Source organism: Malaclemys terrapin, chromosome 7, assembly GCF_027887155.1.
Source record: "Malaclemys terrapin pileata isolate rMalTer1 chromosome 7, rMalTer1.hap1, whole genome shotgun sequence".
NCBI lineage: Eukaryota > Metazoa > Chordata > Testudines > Emydidae > Malaclemys > Malaclemys terrapin.
In genome coordinates this window covers 82,489,684-82,511,817 of record NC_071511.1, presented here as the reverse complement: position 1 = coordinate 82,511,817, position 22,134 = coordinate 82,489,684, and the positions used below count along the sequence as shown (strand labels likewise).

Sequence of the window (22,134 nt, the reverse complement as noted above, 5' to 3'; positions counted from 1 at the left end):
TTAGGAGATGATTTCTAACCATCAGAAGAGTGAGGTTCCGGAACAACCTCCGAGTAGAAGTTGTGGGAGCAACAATTTAATTAATTTTAAGAGAGCTGCACAAATTTATTACTGCAATTGTATGATGGGGTTGCTTATGATGGGAATGGATGGGACTCAGCAGCTCTAGAGCTCACTTCTGGTTTATGTCTTATGTTCTTAAAAGCTCATGCTTCAGGATTTCAGGAGCCACCACCAGGAATCAGGAAAGGATCTTCCTCCTTCCAATGAATTCTGGGTTTTTTTTTGTCTCCTTCCCATGAAGCATCAGGAAAGGCCATGTCTGGAGATGGGACTTTAGGTGGGGTTGGGCCAGGGCTCTGATGTGGCACTAAGCATTCTCTCTCTCTCTCTCTCTCTCTCTCTCTCTCTCTCTCTCTCTCTCTCAGGTGCCTGGCTGGCTGGTTCTTGCTCTCATGCTCAGGGTCTTATTGATTACCATTGTGTGGTCGGGAGGGCAGTGACCTTGCAGATTATCTGGATATATTTTATTTAATTATTTTCCTAACATTGTGGGGGGCCGTGGGCATTGGTGTGTGTCAGTCCCTACTATTCTCTCCATGTGGCACATGATAGTCAAGTCTCCTGTGAGGTGTAATACTTCGGTCTAATTTCAGTTGTTGGGTTAGTGTAGAGGTGCTGGGGGCATGTGATGTGCAGGAGGTCAGACTAGCTTATCTGGTAGTCCCTTGCAGCCTTAAACTCTATGACTCTATAGTATGTAATTAAACAACTGTATCATAATACAAAGACACCAGGGGGCTGAATTAAGTTTACACAGGCAACCTTAATTTCGGCACTGCCTGACTTTTGAGCACTTGGCTTTGCAACCTTAATAATAATTTTTATGTCGTTTTATACATGTAATTTCATAGATTATTTAAAAGAATAATCTGAAAAAAACCCCGAGAAATTGCATCTTGTGGCATCATAACACCCACATTGGTTAGCAGCAAGAATGGTGCCTTTTATGCTACTACACTGACCCCTGCCACTTGAGCTAATGGAATAATTGATAGCAATAGCAGTGGTCATCGTCTGTATGGACCAGCACAAGAGGACACTTTGACAGTGGATTTCACAAATATTTGATAACAGCAGAGGGATGGAGAGACTCAGAAATCTTGGGTTCCATCGGAGAGGAGTGTGCATTAGCATAAACAGACTCTGTTGCTCATTCCCCACAAGCATAGCCACTACTGCCCTGTCTGCTCCACCCTGTCCCTGTCCCAGTCCTGTCTGTTCCCCACTCCTGGCTCTGTGTTCCAGTCCCATTCTCTTCACCTAGCTAGTGCCAATCTCCACTCCTCAGGCTATTCATCTCAGCCCCAGTCTCCTATCTCCTCATCCCAGTCTGTCACTCACTGGTGCCACTTTGTCATCTTCCCCAGCCATTTTCAGTTCCCTCCAACTGCCCAGCTCCTTGGCCTGTTGTTCCCAGTTCCCTCCCAGCTTCTCATACAACTATCCATCCCCCACCCTGGCCTCCAATCACCCCCTTGTTCACATTCCTATCCCCACTGGCTCCAGGTCTCCTTCCCTTGGCTCATTGTCTAATTTCAGTATGTCCTCCACAGCTCCTTCTCCCAGTCTATTTTCCCAACTAGTCCCAGTTCTCCTACACCACAGCTACTCACCAGTTCTGCCTCCCCTTCTCTCCACCCTACTCATTCTTCTTCTCACTCCTCTTTCAGTCTCAGGCTTCCCCAACCTACTAGCCCCTTCCTTCCATTTCCCTCCCTGGCTCCCTGTCTGAGTCTCCTAGCTTAATCTCCCCCCCCCCCCAACTATGAGTCTGTCCCCCCCCCCAACTCCTTGTCCTAATTGTCTCCCAGGCTCATCCTAATTGACTTTTCCTGCTTCTCTTAGGTCTGACTCTTGTCCCCTGTGCATTTGAATCATGCAGCTTTCTGCACCGCACTCCCTGAGGCCAGGTCATTGATAGTGCCGGAGAGAAAATTTCCCTGCTCTCAGTTCAGATACTCAGACCTAGACCAGCCCACGGCAGCACAGAAATCCAGTTGCAGGGAAAATAATGCATAGTCCCTAAACATATAGTCTTTAGGGGGAATTTAGCTGCTAAAATCTGAAGTCTCTATGTGCAAGTACAAACTCTGATTTGTCAGAGACTTAGAACTTTTGGGTAGATTTCCACAGGGTGGCAAAAGGCATATCTCTGTCAGAAGGCCCATCCTACTACCAAATTTCAAGTCCCTGCTCAAAAGCATGGAGTACTAAATAAAAGGTCACAATTTTTTAATGTGGCCAAAATGTATTTCCCTTAGCCTTGCTCTCAAAAACAACTGAATGTTTTTTGGTTGAAATTTCCACCCCGCCACCCCAAATCGACCTGAGACAGACCTCTGGCATGGAAAATTGCAGCCCAAAAAATTAAAGTTTGTCAACATTAATAGCAACTGAAAACAGGGTCTTATTATGGAAGTGTTGGGCAACATTAATAATAGCTAAGGCTACATTTTAGTCACAGCTATTATTAGTAAAAGTCATGGACAGGTCATGGGCCGTAAACAAAAATTCACAGGCTTGTGACCTGTCCATGACTTTTACTAAAAATACCCACCCTGACTAAAACTTGGGTGGGGGGCAATCCAGGGGTGCTGTGGGTGCTGGGGGAGGTGGCTCGGGACCCCCGCTGGTACTGGGGGTGAGAGGGTTGGCAGGGCTGGTAGGGGCTTCCTACCTGGCTCCATGTCCCTACACCTCCTAGGCGGTGGAGGCAAAGGCCAGGGAAGGGGCTCCATTGCTCCTGTCACAAACGCCAGCTGCCTCAGAAAATGGGAGCTGTGGGGGTGGGGCCTGCGGGTGCGGGCAGCATGCACTATGGAGACTCCTGCCCCTCCGCTGCCTAGGAGCTGTAGGGGGGCCATGCCAGTGGGAGCTGGGGAGCCCCCCCACCCCAAGTGACCCCAGACTCTCCAACCCCCTCTCCCTAGCCCTGAGCCTCCTCCCACACACCCAAACTGCTGCTGCTGGCCCAGGGGCTTCCTGGCCCGTGACCTCCGTGACAGACTCGCAGCCTTAATAATAGCATGTGCTACTAGCCCTGCCTATAATAAGTGTGACATAAACAAGTGCTAGTAAGGGGCTGATATTTATTTCCAAATGCCAAAGTTAACATTCCCACTGTACACAGGAACATTTATTGGTGTATTATGTTACTTTATTCTCTTGTGGTTTTCTTTAGTACCCGTTATTCTAGTATCACTGTGCTTCCCAAATAAATTAGGTCAGTATGATGAGCTCCCTCACAGACTTTGTCTGTCTTCTGCTCTTCTCCCTTCTCAGGTAGAAGAGGCTCTGCTTGTGATATAATTTGTCTCTGGGGTTGATTGGGCACTTTTTTTCATTTGCTACTCCCCTCCATGCTTTTTCAATTTCTCTTCCAGTCCCCCATTGTTTTGGCTATACTGATATTATCCTTTTGTTGTCCAAATCGTACAGTTTCTTGATATAATCTTGGCAATGTTATAGGGATTTTATATAAAATGGCGCATAATATGTACTATTCCTTGTTTTTATTTTTTTGCTTTGGATTTTTACTGAATGTCTTTGATCCTTATCATAATGCATTATGTACTAATGAAATGTTTGCTTAGGGTTCAGCAGGATGAATCATATAAGCAATGATACCCATCATTATGGACTGCACAAATGAAATAATAGACTGTGACATTAATCTTGTTCCAACCCCATAATGAGGGTACATAACAGAAAACAATGTTCAATTGTTTATAAGATTTTAAAATACATTTTAATATACCAGGTTTTCCCTTGGTACATGCGGGGTTTCATAGAGAGAGAGAGAGATGGGCAAGATCATATGTACAGTCTCTGCAGCCAGATGGGCTAAGTCAGAGGCTGAATAACCTTAGATATACAAGTTTAGTGTGTGGAAATCCTTTCCAATTTCATTGCAGGGAAAGAGGGAGGATGGGGGCAAATTTGGGCATTTCCCTGTCCCTGTTAGGAAATAACCTACCTAAAAGAACTGTCTGCCTCCAAGTCACATGCCATAGTCATAGGCTACGGATTATGAGCCATAACTTTAAAATAAGGTGGTTTTTTTAAATAACTGTGCTTTATTCTGCCTGCTGAAGTAACTCCAAACATATATACTTAGTAAACAAGTCTTTTGACACAGATGCTGAGAGATGTTCTAATAAAATAATTGAAAATGTCATATGGGCCAGAGTACCAATGCTACATCTAAGAGACTTTATTCTCCAAGAGCACTTTTCGTAGGTCTTAAGTCTTAGAAAATACATAACATTAGATATCAAGAGGAATCAGTCTGCTTCTCCTAGGAAGAATAATCTTTTAATCATAATAAAGATTTAAACTAGGAATTTGGGGGAGATGGTTGGGAGATGTCCCGGTAATCTTCACTCCGGATTTTAACATTGAGAGGGAAGAAAATGAAGAAAGGATACAGCCGTTGGTAGGAGAATGGACATAAGGAGGAAAGGTTTTTGATAGTGCTTGGGGTGTGCTATAGACCACCAAGATCTGATTTGGATATAGATAGAGACCTCTTTAATGTTTTTAATGAAGTAAATACTAATGAGAATTGTGTGATCATGGGAGACTTTAACTTCCCAGATATAGAGTGTTCTTTCCCTATTATGTCTTATATTCCTTCCACCTTGTTAATATAAATTGTGTAAGCATCTAATCACAACTGACTTGTTAAATGAAGACTGAGGCAAAGTAAGCATTAAACACTTTAGCCTTGGTGTTGGTCCATAATTAGCTCTCCTTCCCCACTAAGTAGTGAACCTTTCTCTTGTTCTGAATATATGTACAGAACCTCTTCTTTATTGCTTTTTATATCTCTAATTAGATGCAACTCACTTTGTGCCTTAGCCCTTCTGATTTTGTCCCTAACTGCTTGTGCTATTATTTTGTACTTATCCTTAGTAATTTGTCTGTTTCCACTTTTTGTAGGATTCCTTTTGTATTTTTGTCATTATGCGTGGCGATTGGCATTATGTTGGTTTTGAATGTGACTGGTGATTTACTTCTTTTTTAGTGTTTGCAATCACGTGAAAAGGTACATTAAAGCAACCTTTAATCTAAGTTACCAATGTTATTTCTGTAACATTATTATATTCTAAATATTAAATGTGGATAATTTTATAGCTAGCTTACTCACTTTCCCCTCTAGCACTGTCTAGGAGTTAGCTAGTGCTAAAAAAGTGGTACTTCGCATTTTCAATACTGGGAAGCCCTCCCTCCTAAATGTGCTGAGATCTTGCAAGATGCACTCCCTCCCATTTAGGCATATGAGAAGGGCAAGGTGGTCATGAACCCAGATTTTGAGAATGCCTGCTCTGAAGTGACCCACATCTAATATTTAGAACAGGGGTAGGAACCTTATGGCATGTGTGCCAAAGGCGGCACGCGAGCTGATTTTCAGTGGCACTCACACTGCCCGAGACTGGCCACCAGTCCGGGGGGCTCTGCATTTTAATTTAATTTTAAATGAAGCTTCTTAAACATTTTAAAAATCTTATTTACTTTACATACAACAATAGTTTAGTTATATATTATAGACTTGTAGAAAGAGACCTTCTAAAAACATTAAAATGTATTACTGGCACACGAAACCTTAAATTAGAATGAATAAATGAAGACTCGGCACACCACTTCTGAAAGGTTGCTGATCCCTGATTTAGAATATAATAAATATGGCTTGGGCAGTCCTTGTTTGGCATCAGAGAAGGCTGTGACAACAACCTGTAATTTCTAAAGTCAATGTTTTTGTTTAAAGGAAGTTGCATGAAATAAAGAGTTTTCTTTACACGCTGAATGACAAATCTGTACAGCACTACATGCAAGGAAACTACATTTTTTGTAATTATTGAAAGGGCTGCTTAATAATAAAATCACCAGCTTTTGCTTCAGTAAAGTATTTTTTTCTGTGAAGAGTCCATGTCATCTTAATTGTTAATCAAGCAATTAATTATTGGCAGATATTTTTTGTTGAAAACACAGGACATCATGATTTTAAACAAAAACATTCAGATCTGAAGACTTTTGTACTGTAACTTCTCAGGTTTTTGGCATTATTTCCCTTCATGCATAGTTCTTATATTTTATCAGAGTTAAATCAGTTGCTCTTTTAAAAATTGTATAACTATGTTTTTCTAAATTTGAAAAGTTTAATAAACACTTATTTCTTGTTAGCGGTTGATGGTGCTACACTGGTATATAGAAAGGCAAAAATCCCTGTGTCAATGAGCTTGAAATATAATATAAACAGATAATATAATTGTGGAATTAGTAAGCCAAAAATCAAGGGGAGAGAGTGAATTCGCCTTAATAACAGTCCCTTTTTTATATTCAGCAATTTTGGGTAGAATTTGATTTACACTAGTGAAAAGTCAAGGTAGGGAGATTTTTATTGGAAATCTACAGAATGGTTCAGTAGTAATTTGAATAGCGTGGAGACCTCTTGATTGCTTTTCCTTCATGTACAATGAAACAGGTCTTTTAACATATTTATTCATTTATTGGGTATTATTTAAGATTGCCTCCCTAATGTACAATGTAGCACTGCCATACTGTAGGTTAGTACAGTAGGTCATATATATTAGTAATAAACTTGTTCATAGTTCATCTATTATAGTATATTTTGCTATTTTATTCATTAACCAATGTACTCCTTGTCATATGCTGGCTGGCCCGCCAAGGGAAGTCAGGCTCAGCTTTGCCTGTGATGAAGCAGCTATCTTCCAGCTGGTCCTGATTGAGTAGCTTAATTGAAGTTATTGGATACAGCTGTGAATGGATCAGGATACTGTATAAAAGAGAGAAAGCTCATCTGGGAGGGGGAGACCTAGGAATGAAGAGGCTGGGAGTTTGTGATCTCATGGAAGGGCCTGATAGGAGTCAATTGGAAGGAGAACTGAGGAGAGCCATAGAGAAGGGAGACCAGTGGTGAGAATGCTGGTGGGGAGGGGACAGTGGGGAGCCTTGTGGGGGATGTTCGGCTTTAGCCATTTGACATGTTGGGAGGCATGGCTAGCGTGCTAAAAACAGTAGTGCAGCTGTGGTAGCACAGGCAATGGTGAGTGGGGGCACAGGCTAGCTGCCGTGAATACAAACATGCCTGGACCCCATAGGTATGTATTTGGGGAAGCTAGACCCCGCTGCCTGTGCAACCATGGCTACATTACGATTTTTAGATCAGATGAAAGCTAACACAAGTGTTTCTGTACAAGCTAGGAACCACATGCCTAGCTCACAACAGACATAGCCTTTAATTGACATGGTTGGAGGGCTGAGAAACAACAAGAAACAAACCATTGCAGGGCTGCTAGATGAGGAAAGTTTACTATGCCTCACCCAGCCATGTCAGGACATGTTGGCTGGTGGGACACTCTTCTACACTCCTTCATCTGAAATTCATGTACACGTGAAATGAGAAACTTTTTGTCTGCCAGGAACTAAGTTCAGGATTCTGTTTTTTTCCTCCTCCTGCAAAAGTTGATGATATTATACATTTAGTATGTATTTTTTTACTTTAAATTTTATATGCTCTTTGTGTCTAGGGAAGAAATATTTTAAAACACTTAAAACAGGGAAGGAGTCTATCAGCTTTAGTGCAAGTTTTTTTTATTACTCTACTGGGTACACTCCAGCATAAGGTCAAGAGACTTTCTTAAGATCATGCAATGAGAAGGCATTTCAGCTGAATTTAGAACCAGGAACTGCTCGGCTATAACCACTTGATCACAATGGAGCAGAGTTGTGAATTCTTTCCAATTTGTATGTTTTTTTCATAATCTACTTTGCCAGCATATTACACTGAGATGTAGAATATGATCCTTTATTTTGTTTAATTCTTCAAGTGTCTTTTGTTTGGTGCTCTTTTTTTTTTCTTCATTTGATGAATACATAGCAGGGATAATATGATATCTTGTGCTTGTATACTCCTCCCTATACCATGTCTAAGCCTTGAAAACTTCAGTGAAGGTAATTTACAGTGTCGTAGGTGCTACTCTTAAAGGTTTATAAACCCCAAACTGTAGTGATGTTATACATCTTTCTGATTCTGTATTATGTAGTAAAAGCTTATTTGTACCTAATAAAGTGGGATTGTACATCAAAATATTTTGAAACTATCTTATACTGACAAAAATAGATTGCATGTTACTAAACAGAATTGCTTATGTTACGAATTCTCCAATTAAAGAACATTTTGTAGTCCTATTCAATTAAAATTACAACTGAACTCTAATTCAGTTAACAGGAAGGTTAACGTGTACAATATTTGACAAGTATTTCTCCTTTGAATATAAGGAAAGGATGAATATCTTTAATGCTCAGAAATCAGAAATACTGCTTTATTATCTGTTATGCATTTTAGTTATTAGTTCAGATGAAATCAAGAATATAATTTTATTTTCTGCAGGTTATTAATGCAGCTTTAGCTCTTGCTGCCAGACCAAAAAGCCAGGTGGTAAAAAACAGCATGGAAATATATAAGAGCACATGGGAGAATCGCATACATGTTCTTACTGAAGCTGTGGATGACATTACAAGCATTGACGATTTTCTTGCTGTATCAGGTATGTTAATTTTCAGAATCAGATTTTTTTATTTTAACTTCTCTGTTCTTCATTTTTTAAAAAGGGAATTAAGTATATTCTCACTTCCCTAGAATCCAACAGGAAACCAGTGGGTGATTAGTCTGAGTAAGGATTATAATTAATATTCTTAATAGACTTCGTATATTATATCTCAACACAGCACCCTTCTTCTCATTCCATGCTTGGGCAAGGTGCAATATGGCATTTGAAGTGTAATCTTCGAGGTTTTGTGACTATAAAGAAATGTTCTTATTGGGATTCAGAAACATTTTCAGATAGGCTCTGGAGGTCTTACACATTTTTAAAAACAAATTGCTGATTAGTGCACAGTCTATTCTTAAATAAAATTGTTTTTGTGGGTGTTTAAAAAGCCAACTGAAAGTGGATGTCCAAATACTTTACTCAGCTAACAAGCCCAATCCTGCCCCTCACTAAAAAAAAAAAAAAAAAAAAAAAAAAAAAAATGATGTAGTGTACCTCAGAAGGGTCTAAAGTTAGTACTCACACAAAGCCACAGCAAGGTATAAAGAATTTATATCGTAATCCCAGTGTACTCATGACTGCTACTAGAGCCAAATCCTTGTTTTGGCAACCAGTTTCTCGGTGAAGTGGTTTTAAGGAATTTGCCAGTCTCTTGGGGCATGTGCTTAGTTACTTGTAGGATTTTTATATAAAACAAGTAGCCACAGGTTTCCAGCTGGTGATAAATTCTTTTAATTACAGCTGGGTAAACTTGAGAACTACCATCCTGATGTTGGATTTACAAAATACTATTAGTAAGATTTGATATACTGTGTTCATGAAAGTTAACTGGTTGTTCTCATTACTTACTGGTAAATAAAAATTACCAGACCTAAGTGTTACCTTAGTAGAGAACTGTTTATTGGGTTCATGTGATCAATTTGTCCAGTAATTTCAGTATAGATCAATGTTTGGGTTACTTTATCTTTCATGGGCTGCCAAAAGCCCAAATATGTTGTTCTAGCAGCCAGGCACAGGGATTCTAGCACCCAGACAGTTTAGCCTATACTAGGGGAGAAGGAAGTGTAAGAACAGCTATTCCATCTCTGTGTCACTGGAAAATTCCCTTTTGCAAAGAGAATTCTCCCACAGGTGTTTAGCCAGGTTTGATTTTTGCCTTGTGATGCCTGAGCACTGCTGGGTCTGATTCACCATTGCCGTGCACCTTGTGTAATCATGCAGTCCAGAACAAGGTCAGTGCAAAGATGCCTGATCGGAGTGGAATTGTTTTGACTTTATTTGCACTGATGTAAATGACTACACAAGGTGTAGCAAGGTATAACAATGAATTGGGCCAGCAAATTTGAGTTCCCTTATCAAAATGTATAAATTAGGCTGCAGACCTGTTTGGTCAAAGAAACAAATACAAAGAAAACAGTTAATAAAATAATATGCTTCCCCAGAGTTTTTCCTGTTCGTATAGCTTTTTCACTCTTTTAAAGCTTCACGTTCATGCTAAGATACTTTTCAAATGCATCCTAAATGACCAGAGGTACTGTACTAGATCCACATTTCCATTTTGTATCGCCAGGATATATAAATATCTGGTCATGAAAAATGTACTTTAAAATAGTATTCACTAAAGATATATTCAATATTAAACTGGATTTATTGCACTAACAAGAGTATTCAGCATCTAAACAGAGGATACAAACTAGTTAGCTCATTTCTGACATATTATGGGCCATATTCTTCCATCTCTGACACCTATGCAGCTCCATTTAAGTCAACAGAGTTGCTAGGGCATAAAGGCATAATTTGACCCAGTATGTCTGAGTAAAATTTAACTATTTTCTTACTGTTGGTGTACATTGTGCCAAGCCTAAAACTATCTTGGTGAGTACAGCCAGGGTGCCCCATGCCGTTCATTGAGACCGATTTGGATTGTGCAGCAGTGTAAAGCAGGAGGAGTTTCGCTGATGTCATTGGAATTACAATAATTTGAAACCATTGTAAGTGATTATTTATTGAATAGGTCGATCAACTCTGTTATAAAGGGAGTTAGCTCGGATAATCACTGCCTTACAAACATTCCTAATCCCTTTGGGAACAACACATTCACTATGGAAATTGGAACCTGCTGTAAGTAGAACCCTCTTGAGTAAACAGCACTCTTCTTGGGACTAGGACATTAATGGAGCCGACTTAATTTTGTGCCTGGAGGCAGAAAATTCCCCACTTTCCTGGCAAAATAATTTTATTGGGGGATTTTTTTACCTGTGTTGCTTCTCTTCAGGGATAGGGTATTTTTGAAGGACATCACCAGGGGCATTTCCCCACCAAGCAATAGTAAATTTGTACTAGGGAAGTTCAGGAATGGTGCTCTATCTCCAGCTTTTGTAATCTTTACCATGAAACCACCACCAGCAGCAGTATCTGTTCACATTATATTCATATTGTGCCATGGAAGAGAATCATGGATATAGCCCTGTTTCAAACATCATATGACGCGTCTACTTTATAAATACATTATTTTAATTATTAACTAATTTTTTTAATCAACATAGTGCTCTATTGGCACATAGTGGTTCATCAAGTGGCATTACGGAGTTTAATTTAGAAAAGGGATAAAATATGAATTGTCTTAAAGTTGTTGTCTGTAACATGAAGTTTCACATGCCTTGACAGTATTCTGTTTGAATAATGTATTTATTAAAAATTATGTTGTATCTATCCTATCAGAAAAGATATTGAACTAGAGTTCAGAGTTTTTTTTTAAATTTGGGATGCATTAGTTGATCTTGCACAATATATTTCATGCAGTAAAAATAACATTATCTAACATTTCACCTTTTTTAAAACTACATTTGTGTGTATTATTCTATACAAAATGAAAGTTATGGACTGGCCCCAACGTAACAAAAATAACATACTGGTAAATCCACAGCAGCTAGGGGAAAATTGATATATTGGGTTCCTACAACATCTGTACTTGAGACTACCTAGAAGATTAACTCTCACGTATGCCTAGAATCAACAACCCATCACCACTCATGATAGTATTTAAACCATCCCTAAATTTAAGAAGATGTTTAAGTTCCATTGAATGTAATGGAATTTCAGCAGAGGCTTAACTTTAAGCGTGTGCTTAAGTGTTCCCTGGAATAGGGATGGATTTAAGCATATGCTTAAATGCCCTGCTGAATTAGGGCTGTTGAGCTTAATTCCTTCCCTGAGCTCTGATTCTTTCTGCTGTTTTTTTCACTGTTTCCTTAAATGGGATATTTAATCCCAGTGTTGCTTTTCCTGGGTGATGTGATCACTTTCTGCATATATAATGTGTGTACAGTTACTGTATTTTACATAGTATAAAGTCCATTCTGCAGCTGATTATTCCAAGTTGGTTGTTCCACAAAGAAACAGCTAGTTAGTTAACCCTTATTTGTTCATGAAACCATTTTATTAAGTGTGTATGTCTTTATATGTTATATAATCCCTCATCATATAGCACGTATGACATATCTAGCTGATAATGAAAGCTTTCAGATACATCGATCTAAGGGAAACCCAAGCCCAGCACAGCCAGGTGTGACTGTACTGTACAGCATATTCACTTTCAAGCTTCATACATAGCAAATGCATGTACTTCACTGAAAAGGCTGGATCCTTCTGTAGTAGTAATGCCTGTTATCTTGTGTCCTATCTATATGCAATGTGAAATATAAATTCCCCAGGATACAGTATATCAGCATTTATGCAATCTAAGAAAAAAACAGTTTAGGGAAACTGTATTTTCAGAGTTCCCACAAGTTCTTGGAAAATAACTGTGAGAAATGAAAACCCCTGACACTTTAAATATTTCTAAATAATTGAATATGTTCTGCAGCAAAAAATGAAATACATTCTAGACTTTGATATCTGCAAGCAAATCTTCATGCTGATATGTGCATTTTATGTTTCTGTAATAAAGTGCATATAAATTCTGCTCACTGACTTAAATGGAAAATGTAATGGAAGCAAAGCACCTAACCTCCTAAATCTTTCTTTGTGAACTGGGGCCTAAAAATACAGTATCCTAAATTGTGTAAGATGCTTAATGACCATTGCAATTTACTGTCATAATATATTAGAAATGTAAAAAGGTGCTGAGGAATAGCTACAGTTTCCAGCTTTTAGGATCAGATCATTAGTCCAACACAGAGCCCAAATAGCTGGGGACCTGCAAAGACAAGCTCCTTCTCCCCGAACCCTCAACCCTGTGATGCAGCTGCCAAGGTTCTTCATAGAGGTTATTGTAACTCAAAGGCTGAATACCCTGTAACGTGTCCCTGAAAAAGGGTGAGACCAGAGGATCCATTTAGCAGTGGTTTAACTTGCTCTGTTCTCACGTTTCCTTTCCCACCAGTACCCTGCCTTCACCCACCACTTGTGTGCTCCTACACAGGCTCCTGGAGAGCTGAGCTCCATTCTATACTCCTGAACAGCTCACACACACTTATGCAGCAGAACTATAACAGCCCCAGTACTAGGAAGTTGTGCGAGCTGGATTTGCCCCTTACAGAAGAATATTATTTACAGTTAGTTCATTTAAAACCATTTCAGACCACAAAACTACACTATGAACCTCTTCATTCCTGGGGCTACTTGTCCTCCAGTAGAAATGAACAGACACCACAGGAAAAAGAAAATGGGGTCTGCTAGAATTTCCACTGGTGCTGGATCTAAGTAAGTGTGGTTCCTGAGTTAAGGAAGAGTCATTTAAATGGCTCATCACCTGGTGCAGTAGCTAGAGCTAGCCAATGGTAAGCAGTCCCAAGTTTGTGCAGGAGCATGGAGCCAGATACCTGGCCACATTCTGGCTCCATTGTGCCCCTTCATCAACACAAAGGGGTTGGAAAACTAGCATACTTGGTCAGCTGGTGATTCTCTCTGTAGAAAAATCCTTGCATTGTGTAGAACCAGCTACATGGGGGTCCACAACTAGCCTCTTGTTGCCATGGGGATCAGGGAAGTCAGACCTGAGGTTGAAGGCCTGGGATTCCAGTGCATGTATTCTTTCTCTTTCTCTTTTTCTTTTTTCTTTCTTTCAAAATTATGTCTAAATCCTGCCCAAGAATGCATCACCCATTAAAGTAGCTCACTACACTTACCCTGGCCCTCTAGGGCTTTATCTACACAAATTGATATATAGCATTCCAGAATGTGCATGCACCACATTGGTGCATGAAATTAAGTTGAAACCTAAATTGAGATGCAGGTAGTTTATAAATATCTGCAATAGTGTTCCTCAATCTACAGGTATATAAACTACTATGTGGTTTCATCAAAGGTGGAAGGATAGCAGAAATTACTGAGCTTGTTGTTTGTTTCTTTTAAAAAAAACAGCAACTTTGTGTTGGGTGAAGGGATGTCTCCCACTGATCACTATAGCTGTAGGATGGCTGTAAGAGGTGTATGGCATCTCCTGTACAAAACTGCTGAGACTTTCGTGCCCCCACCTCCCTCCTGTTGTTTTGCAGTAAGAGGGGAAATATTTAACCCAATGTTCCTCCCTACTTCTTGGCTTAAATTCACTCAGAATTTAACTAGGGAGATGATGTTTTCAGGGCATGTGATCTTTTAAAATTTGTTACCACTTCCTGTCTGACAGGGGAAGAACTTGTTTCCCCATAGCACCTGTGTCAAGAGGTCATAGCATGTGCTAGCATGCTATGACTTTGCTGCAAGGAAGGAGGACTTTCCTTGTGGAATAGCCTGTATGGCTTTGCATTGCAGCAGGCTTCCTAGGCTAACAGGTGCAGAGGGGATTTAGAGCAGGATAGAGCTTATGAAACAATAATATTGCTTTACTAATGCAAGAAAGCTTATATACCAAAACCCACAATAAATTGACTTAGAAATATATGAGAGGACAATGCAGTTTTAAGCTGTGAGGGTCACATACTCTCCTGTGCACTTGCTGCAGTGTTTATACTCCTTTACAGACATGGAGCAAAAAATTTATAATCTGCATTTGACCACTGAATTATTAATAACCTATTATCATCAAATCAAAACTGGGTAAAATTTGTGGGATTTGTTGATTGAATTTGTGAAATGTTACACATTTTGCAAAATTGTAGTGTGAAATTTTGTTTGACTTTACAAAATCACCATAATTTGCAAAAGTTTCATTAAATTACATTTTGTTCTGACTTTTGTAAAAGCTTCACAAAGGTGTTTCTTATTTTTGTAATTAATAAATCTGGTGAAAAAACAAAAATTATCAGTTTCACTGTATGTGAAAAATGATTTGTACAGCTCTTTTGCAGGGGGTGGGCTTTTCAATGGGAGTCAGGAATCTAACTTAAACACTTTTTAAAATCCCACTAAGCACCTGTCTGTAATTGTTAGGCACCTAAATACCTTTGTAAGTCAGACTCTCAGGCTTTTGGAACATGAGGAAATGTGCTTCAATGTAAATACCTAATTATACTTGGTCAAAGTAGGGTACTGAACAAAGAAGGATAGCCCTGCTTAACAGCATGCCAGCAGTACTCGTCTTGCTCAGACAGGTGGCACAACCCCTGCAATTGTTTTAGGACTGGGTCTAGCATAAATAATTGTAGAATAGAGTGTGTAACTTATTTTATGAACGATTCTCCTCCAAGTAACTTCACATCTCCCTGGCACAGATGTGTACAGCCTGGTATTATTTTGCCCTTCTATAGAATTGCCTGGATTGATCAACCTGTTCTGGAACCAGCATCTGAGCCTTTCCATGGCTTACAGAGCTCAGGAATAAGTAAGGATTTTCTGCTGAAGTGGTCCCAAAAACTTTATATCTAGTACTATACATGTTTCTAATTTGTTAAAGTGTTCAGCTCTTTATCTCCTGGTGTGAAATCTGCTGGGTTTTAAAATTTGCCTTTTGAATTCATTGAACATTTTTTTGGCCTAATTAGATACTTATATCTAATTTAAATTGCATGCTTCAAATAGCTTTCAAAAAAAATTGACAAGAAGAACATAAGTTAAAGATTGCTATATTAATAGGGAAAAAATGTTCATAAATCTTTGGGAAACTAACCTGGAAAGAATAGAAACACTATTCTTTTAATGTGTATTATGCCATCTGGCTGAGCACAGTTGCATTGTTCATAATTCTTCACACTAAGTAAAAGCAGATACTGTAGCTTAACTACCAATGATACGTAGGCATGGGCTCGTAAGTAAACAGTGACTAAGTAATTTCTCCAGTGACTTAGCAAAAATTCATATAGTTATGGTAAACAATGTTTAGAGCAGCTTCTTTAGGTACTATTTTCAGCTAAGCACTTTCAGCAAAGCACTTAAACCCAGATTTGTAAAGGTATTTAGGTACCTAACTCCCAGGGGAGTTTATAATCAGGCCCAGAAGCACATGTTTAGTTTGACTTCAATGGGACTTAAGTGAATGGTTAAAATTAAGCATGTACTTAAGTTCTCTGTCTGACCACATCAGATGTTTATTTGGGAATATTCCTATTGTCTTATATATTATTATAAAACTCCATCTTAAATATGTAGGGCAAAATATTATGTCATGTGTTTTGTTTTTCTGTGCAAACCAGTTCAAGTGTATCCCTTAAGTACGTAAGAGCAGATACCATATTGTTTTCAACAAGGATGAAAAACTGTAGTTCAAATCAGTGTGTAAGAAAATTTTAGAACATAGAGCATGGGTGTAATCTTGAATTCTAATGCTCAAATATCATTAGATCATGCAGAGGGAACTGCGTGGAGTTGCGGTAGTGGGTTGAGGGGACCAGGAAAGCTTGGAACAAAAGTGGCATAGGCGAGCTAAAATAAAGATCACCAGTATCACATTTTAACCTGTATCCCTGCATATCTTCATTAAAATTAGATAATTGACTTTGTGTCTTGTCCTTTAATAAGAATCTTAATAATCCAGACTCCTCATCCAATCTTGCAATGCTATTCTTCAGTTTCATGGCTAACTCGACTTTTGATCCCTCCCCCTACCTGCTTTTCCTCAAGGACACCCTCTTAAGGTTTGCAGCTCCCAGCTGTCACCTCTTGCGGGCAGAAACTCATGTCTCTCCCCCTCCATACTGGCAGTTTATACTTGCAGTCCAACTGCACCTCACTGTGATTTCCTTAGAGGGTCTGACTGGGATCCAGCACCAGTGGTTAACATCTCTCCCAGCGCTATAACCGTGTACAGCAGTTACCAGCCAGCAAAGCAAACTGCATTTATTGTTAAGGTAAAAGAATTACAGGGAAAGCCATATAAAAACAATGAAAGAACCCGCATACATACTAAAAGCTTACCAGAGGTCACCCCACATCCAACCTAGGGCTCTGGTGGGTGTTAGTCTTTCCTAACGCACAACAGGGGTAGTTGAAATAACACATGACACAGAGAACAAAATTAATGACTTGCTCTCATTCTGAATGTAATCCTTTATTTAAAAAAAAATACGTTGGTGTCCGCTGAATAAAGAAGGTATCTGGACCTTGTGACAGAGTGAGAAAGGAAACTAGGAAAAGAGAATCAATGTTTTTTACCTACAGGAAATAAAAAAAGAAATTAATTTGGTACTGATTATTAAAAACAATTATAAATATTAGTAAAAACTAAAGAAGAATAGGATTACTGAATGAGCCATATTTTTCTAAATCCACTAAATATTAGCATTTTTTTCTATGACTTTTTTGGACTTCTTCCATTTCCTGATGTTCAGAAACTTGGAGAATTTTGCTACTTTTGTCTTGTTTTATTTTTATTCCTAAAGGGAATTTACTACTCCCCAGTGTTAATTCATCTCTAACCCCATCCCCCAGCAGAAATAGAAGCTCTTAAAAAAAATTAGGAGTTTAATGAACAAGCCAAGAGGATATCCAAATCCAAGTAAATTCAAACAGATACATGCTATTTGCAAAGTAAAGAATGCAATTCATGAATTATATTTTTAAAAAGTCACTGTGATTATCATATATTATAAATGATGATGACATTGTTCATAGCCCTGGTACAGCTGTAGTTCTCAAATAACAGAGAATCCATTGCAGACTATTGGTTTTAGTTAGCTAATTTACACAAGGAAAAATGTGGGTATTAATCTTTATAACTCAATGACATTAATGTAAAAGAGAGATGCATCTACTTATCATGTGTGACAGACCCAGACCAGTGGGGTACAGGAGTCTGGTAGAGGGCAAATATACTGGTCACTGGATGAGTAGTTTTCTGTTCCCTGAGTGACCAGAGAAGGAGCTGCACTAGAGTAATCAGGAACCTGCTAGAACCAGTTAAGGCAGGCAGGCTAATTAGGACACCTGGAGCCAATTAAGAAGAAGTTGCTAGAATCAGTTAAGGCAGGCTAATCAAGGCACCTGGGTTTTAAAAGGAGCTCACTTCAGTTTGTGGTGTGAGTGTGAGTGTGAGGAGTTGGGAGCAAGAGGTGCAAGGAGCTGAGAGTGAGTGGGTGGGTGTACTGCTGGAGGACTGAAGAGTACAAGTGTTATCAGACACCAGGAGGAAGGTCCTGTGGTGAGAATAAGGAAGGTGTTTGGAGGAGGCCATGGGGAAGTAGCCCAGGGAGGTGTATCTGTCATGCAGCTGTTACAGGAGGCCCTATAGACAGCTGCAGTCCACAGGTCCCTGGGCTGGAACCCGGAGTAGAGGGTGGGCCCGGGTTCCCCCCAAACCTCCCAATTGACCTGGACTGTGAGCTCTTCCAGAGGGGAAGGTCTCTGGGCTGTTCCCCAACCCACATGGTGAATCTCTGCGGCAAGAAAATCCGCCAATAAACGCAGGACCCACCAAGATAGAGGAGGAACTTTGTCACACATGATAATGTGAATTTTTTTAGAATGAAATCAGTAAATTGAATATACTAATGCAACTGAGGCATATATTCCCAGGAAACTCTAGTTTTGATTGTAGTTTGTAATTTTGGGTGTGGGGGGGTAAAGTAAACTGTCTTTTTCCTTCTTATTTTACTATTGCTTTCTCTTTTTATGAACTATATATATTCAAAACTGGGGAAGGTATGGCAGAAACACAGCTGGGGGTATTCATTTTCTATTGTTTTTTTTTTTTTAGTTATTTTACATCCTTTAATTAAAATATTTGGTATTAACATTTGAATGTGAGAGAGGGAAAATAAATGTCAAAACTTTCTTACATTAATAGTTATATATTCACCTCTCCTGACTTTAAACTGTTATAAATATAGAAAATTCAAATTAGAATTCCAGTCATGTAAACAATAGTCTATCCTGGCTGCTATCTTTTAAATACAAGCAGACAAAAACCACATTTTTTTTAATGATCTAGTCTATAGCTTAACATAACTTATACCAGTAGTTTAAGTAACACAAGCATTAGCAATGCTGAATGTGTCTAGGACTGGCAGGACCTGTGATTGTTTTTTTTGTTGTCTCATTCAGATTCAGACTTCTAGAATGCACACTTCTTGCCTGATATATCTAAACTTGCAGAGGAGATAAGCTGCTTTAAACATTTCTCAAAACCTGTTATTGTCTTTTGGCTTCTGTTGCAGGAACAGAAACTAGTGTTTTGTTTTCCGAGAGTACTGTTTTCACTTCTGAGCAGGAGCCTGTCTCTTAACATCTGTCTCCTTGAAAATGAAGTTTCTTTTATAGGTTGTTCTGTGATATGCCATTTGTGTTGAGGGATGCCTCTCCAAAATCTATCCATTATCCATTCCACTGTAAATATCCTTGCCCAAATCTTCATTAATTTAACTATTGCAGCCTTCTCCTCTCTGATCTCCCACACATCATGTCCCTGGGCTTGTCTGTCAAAAATCTACCTTACCCTCCACTCTAGCCCCATCCAGACCCTTTCTAATCCTTTTACTGGCTTCCCCTTGCCATCAGCATCACATTCAATTTCTTTATTCTCCACTTCAGGGTTTTACACACCGTGGCTCCTCTTTATATTTTGGTCCTTGGGGTAGATTGCTACAGGTGGGGATGGAAGGCTAACATCCTAAAGGGGCAGAGTTAACATTGCAGTGAATGGTCTGTAGAGTAGTGGTTCTCAAACGTATTTGATCATGCCCCCCTTCTTTGTGTGCATAGTAGTTTATGTCCCCGCCACACACATACAAATATTGATTAAAAAAATCAACATGCAACTCTCTCTAAATACTAAAAATAATAATTCAAACATTCAGATGGAGCCATTTTTTCTGTTGCATGAATGAGCCAACAATCCATTGTTATAAGAGCGAAACTGCAATTGTGGTCAATGCTTACAATCAAATGTGCACACTGCGTCATAGCAAATGGATTAACGTACACACGGCAATGACTTTGTATAATTCTGCGCAAGCTTAACAGAAATCAGTCAAAATGCACAGTGCCATCAGAGGATCTGATGTGTCTGGAGGAATCAGCTTTGCTAGTTATTCATATGTGGGAGTAAAATGTGCTCAGTATGTTTTTCCGCTCCTAAAGCTTCTCACGTCCCCTGTCCTCAGAATACATTCTGTGCCCCCACCCAGGTTGAAAACCTCTGCTGTAGAGTATGGTAGATTTGGAGAGGGTCAAGTGTGGGCTTTTAGTTGTAGAAGTGGAGGGTGTGTATTGTAAATGACTTAAATTTTCATTTGTGTGCTTTTGGGGATTTGTCAGAAATGTTATGCATAACTCTGCTCCTTTAGGGATGTTAGCCTTCCATCATCACCTGCAGCAAACTACCACCTTGCAAAGAACACATTGCTTTAGCTTCCATCCACAACTATTATTATTATTATTATTAGCTTGGTAGAGGGGTTTGTGGAGAAGGCTGGATTGAGGGGGCAGAGTTAAGGGTGCACTCTGTGATGTATGATAAATGTATGTGTAATATGAATGTCTAACTCTAAAATGTTTAATTTGTTAAAAAGCAATACCTGTTAAATCTACCACAAAATGTGTATGTATCATTATTGCATAGGTAGTCCTTCAGTATATGTAGAAGTTGTCTGAGATCCATTGTTCTGATTATCCTGTTAGCACATGGCTCAGTAATATGTTCCCTGCAACCCTTGCTAGTGGGTGAAATTGTAGATAGTTATTTTTGCACACATCCGCTAAGGTGCAAGTTTATATAAAAGAAGAAAAGGAAAAAAAAATCCCATATGCGTTTCCCTCAGCAAGACACATTTGCTTTTCTCCTGGGAACTTATTATTTATGCTTTATTCCTTTTCTTTTAATTTTTCTTTTCTTTGTTAATTAAAACTCCCACAGCCCAAACCCTCTCCACTGCTAAATATAGAGTAACAAGCCTGAAGATGTGGAAGCTTGTAGACTGATTGACAATATGCTGCTTTCAATATAGTGTGAAAAATAAAGTTTACTTCAACACAATATTTTTAATAGTGCCATTGCAAAAGTCGACTCTTCATAGAAATTAGACTGGGAAACGGTTGAGACTATTCAGAATAGAGAAATGTATTCAGCCTGGACTGTTGAGGAAATTCTGTGGTAGGGCTAATGGACATGCAGACTGTCTCAGGTGTAGGTGGATGGGAATAAATTTTTAGCTGAAGAGTTGCCATGAATCAGATAGCACTGCCAAGGGGGAGAATGGATGACTCAGCATTGACCTTGCTATAACTGCCGAGTGCTGTATGACTGACTGTCTAACAATTGACAAACGAGAATTAGGAAAATGTTGGGTTTCTTTCTCCTTGAATGTAGTTGAGAAGATGCTGAAATGGAAGCAAAGTAAAAGGCTGAAATGCAGACAAAGTGCTAATAGTTTTCTAAAATTCTCCTTTGGAACAGGTTTGAAATTCGTCTCTAGAGCCTACTAATCCTCCATACGGACACTTGGCAATATATCCCTTATAATAAAGGTATATGGTTACAGGGTTTTTTTGAATCATAATGGAAGTCAGTAGACACAGGAACTGAGACACAGCAGTCTTAGATCAGAAATAGTCTTATATTAGAAACTCATACCATAAAAACTACTTTTTAATACATGGAAAGTATCAAGAAAATGGAGAGCGGTGGAAAACAGGATAGCATGAGAGAGCAGCTGGAGGTAACTCAGAAGGCATTTGCTATGTATGCAAAAGGATACAGTGCCCCCCTGGAAAGTAGGGGCTAATGGACCAAATTCTCAGCTGGTGTAAATTTGCAGTGCTCCACTGAACTCAGTGGGATTGCCCCAAATAACACCAGCAATGAGTTTGGCTCTGCATCTTTTCAAAAGTAGTGCCGGAGATGTAATAATAATCGAGGATTACGAGCCTATAGTCAGAGCAAAGAGGGGTTCTTTAGTAGTCCACTGTGGTGTAGGAAGTCTGATAAATATGATTAACATACAAAATACTACATTTAAAACTGCAAATACTTAGAGGATACACCTGATGATCCTAACGAAGAGAGGTTTGCTACAGCAATGTGAACATGTGGCACATAAGTTGCTCTCTTTAGAACTAGCTTCTGTTCTGCCTTTCAATTTGTGTTCCCTTCCTACCACACATCAAAATTGCATCCACTTCCTCTCCC

General features: G+C 39.2%; 1 protein-coding gene across 9 annotated transcripts in view; it reads left to right on the top strand.

Moving 5' to 3' along the window:
• The window catches only part of CTNNA3 (catenin alpha 3), a 954,554-nt gene that overhangs the window by 677,977 nt on the left and 254,443 nt on the right, over window positions 1–22,134 (top strand). For 7 of the 9 annotated variants that reach the window (XM_054035487.1, XM_054035488.1, XM_054035489.1 and 4 more), the window contains one exon: window positions 8,477–8,633. In XM_054035487.1, the coding sequence (XP_053891462.1) occupies window positions 8,477–8,633 (157 nt within the window). Of the gene's footprint in view, window positions 1–7,810; window positions 7,831–7,956; window positions 8,038–8,476; window positions 8,634–22,134 lie in introns of those variants that run through there. The other 2 variants (XM_054035494.1, XM_054035493.1) reach the window with 2 other exon arrangements.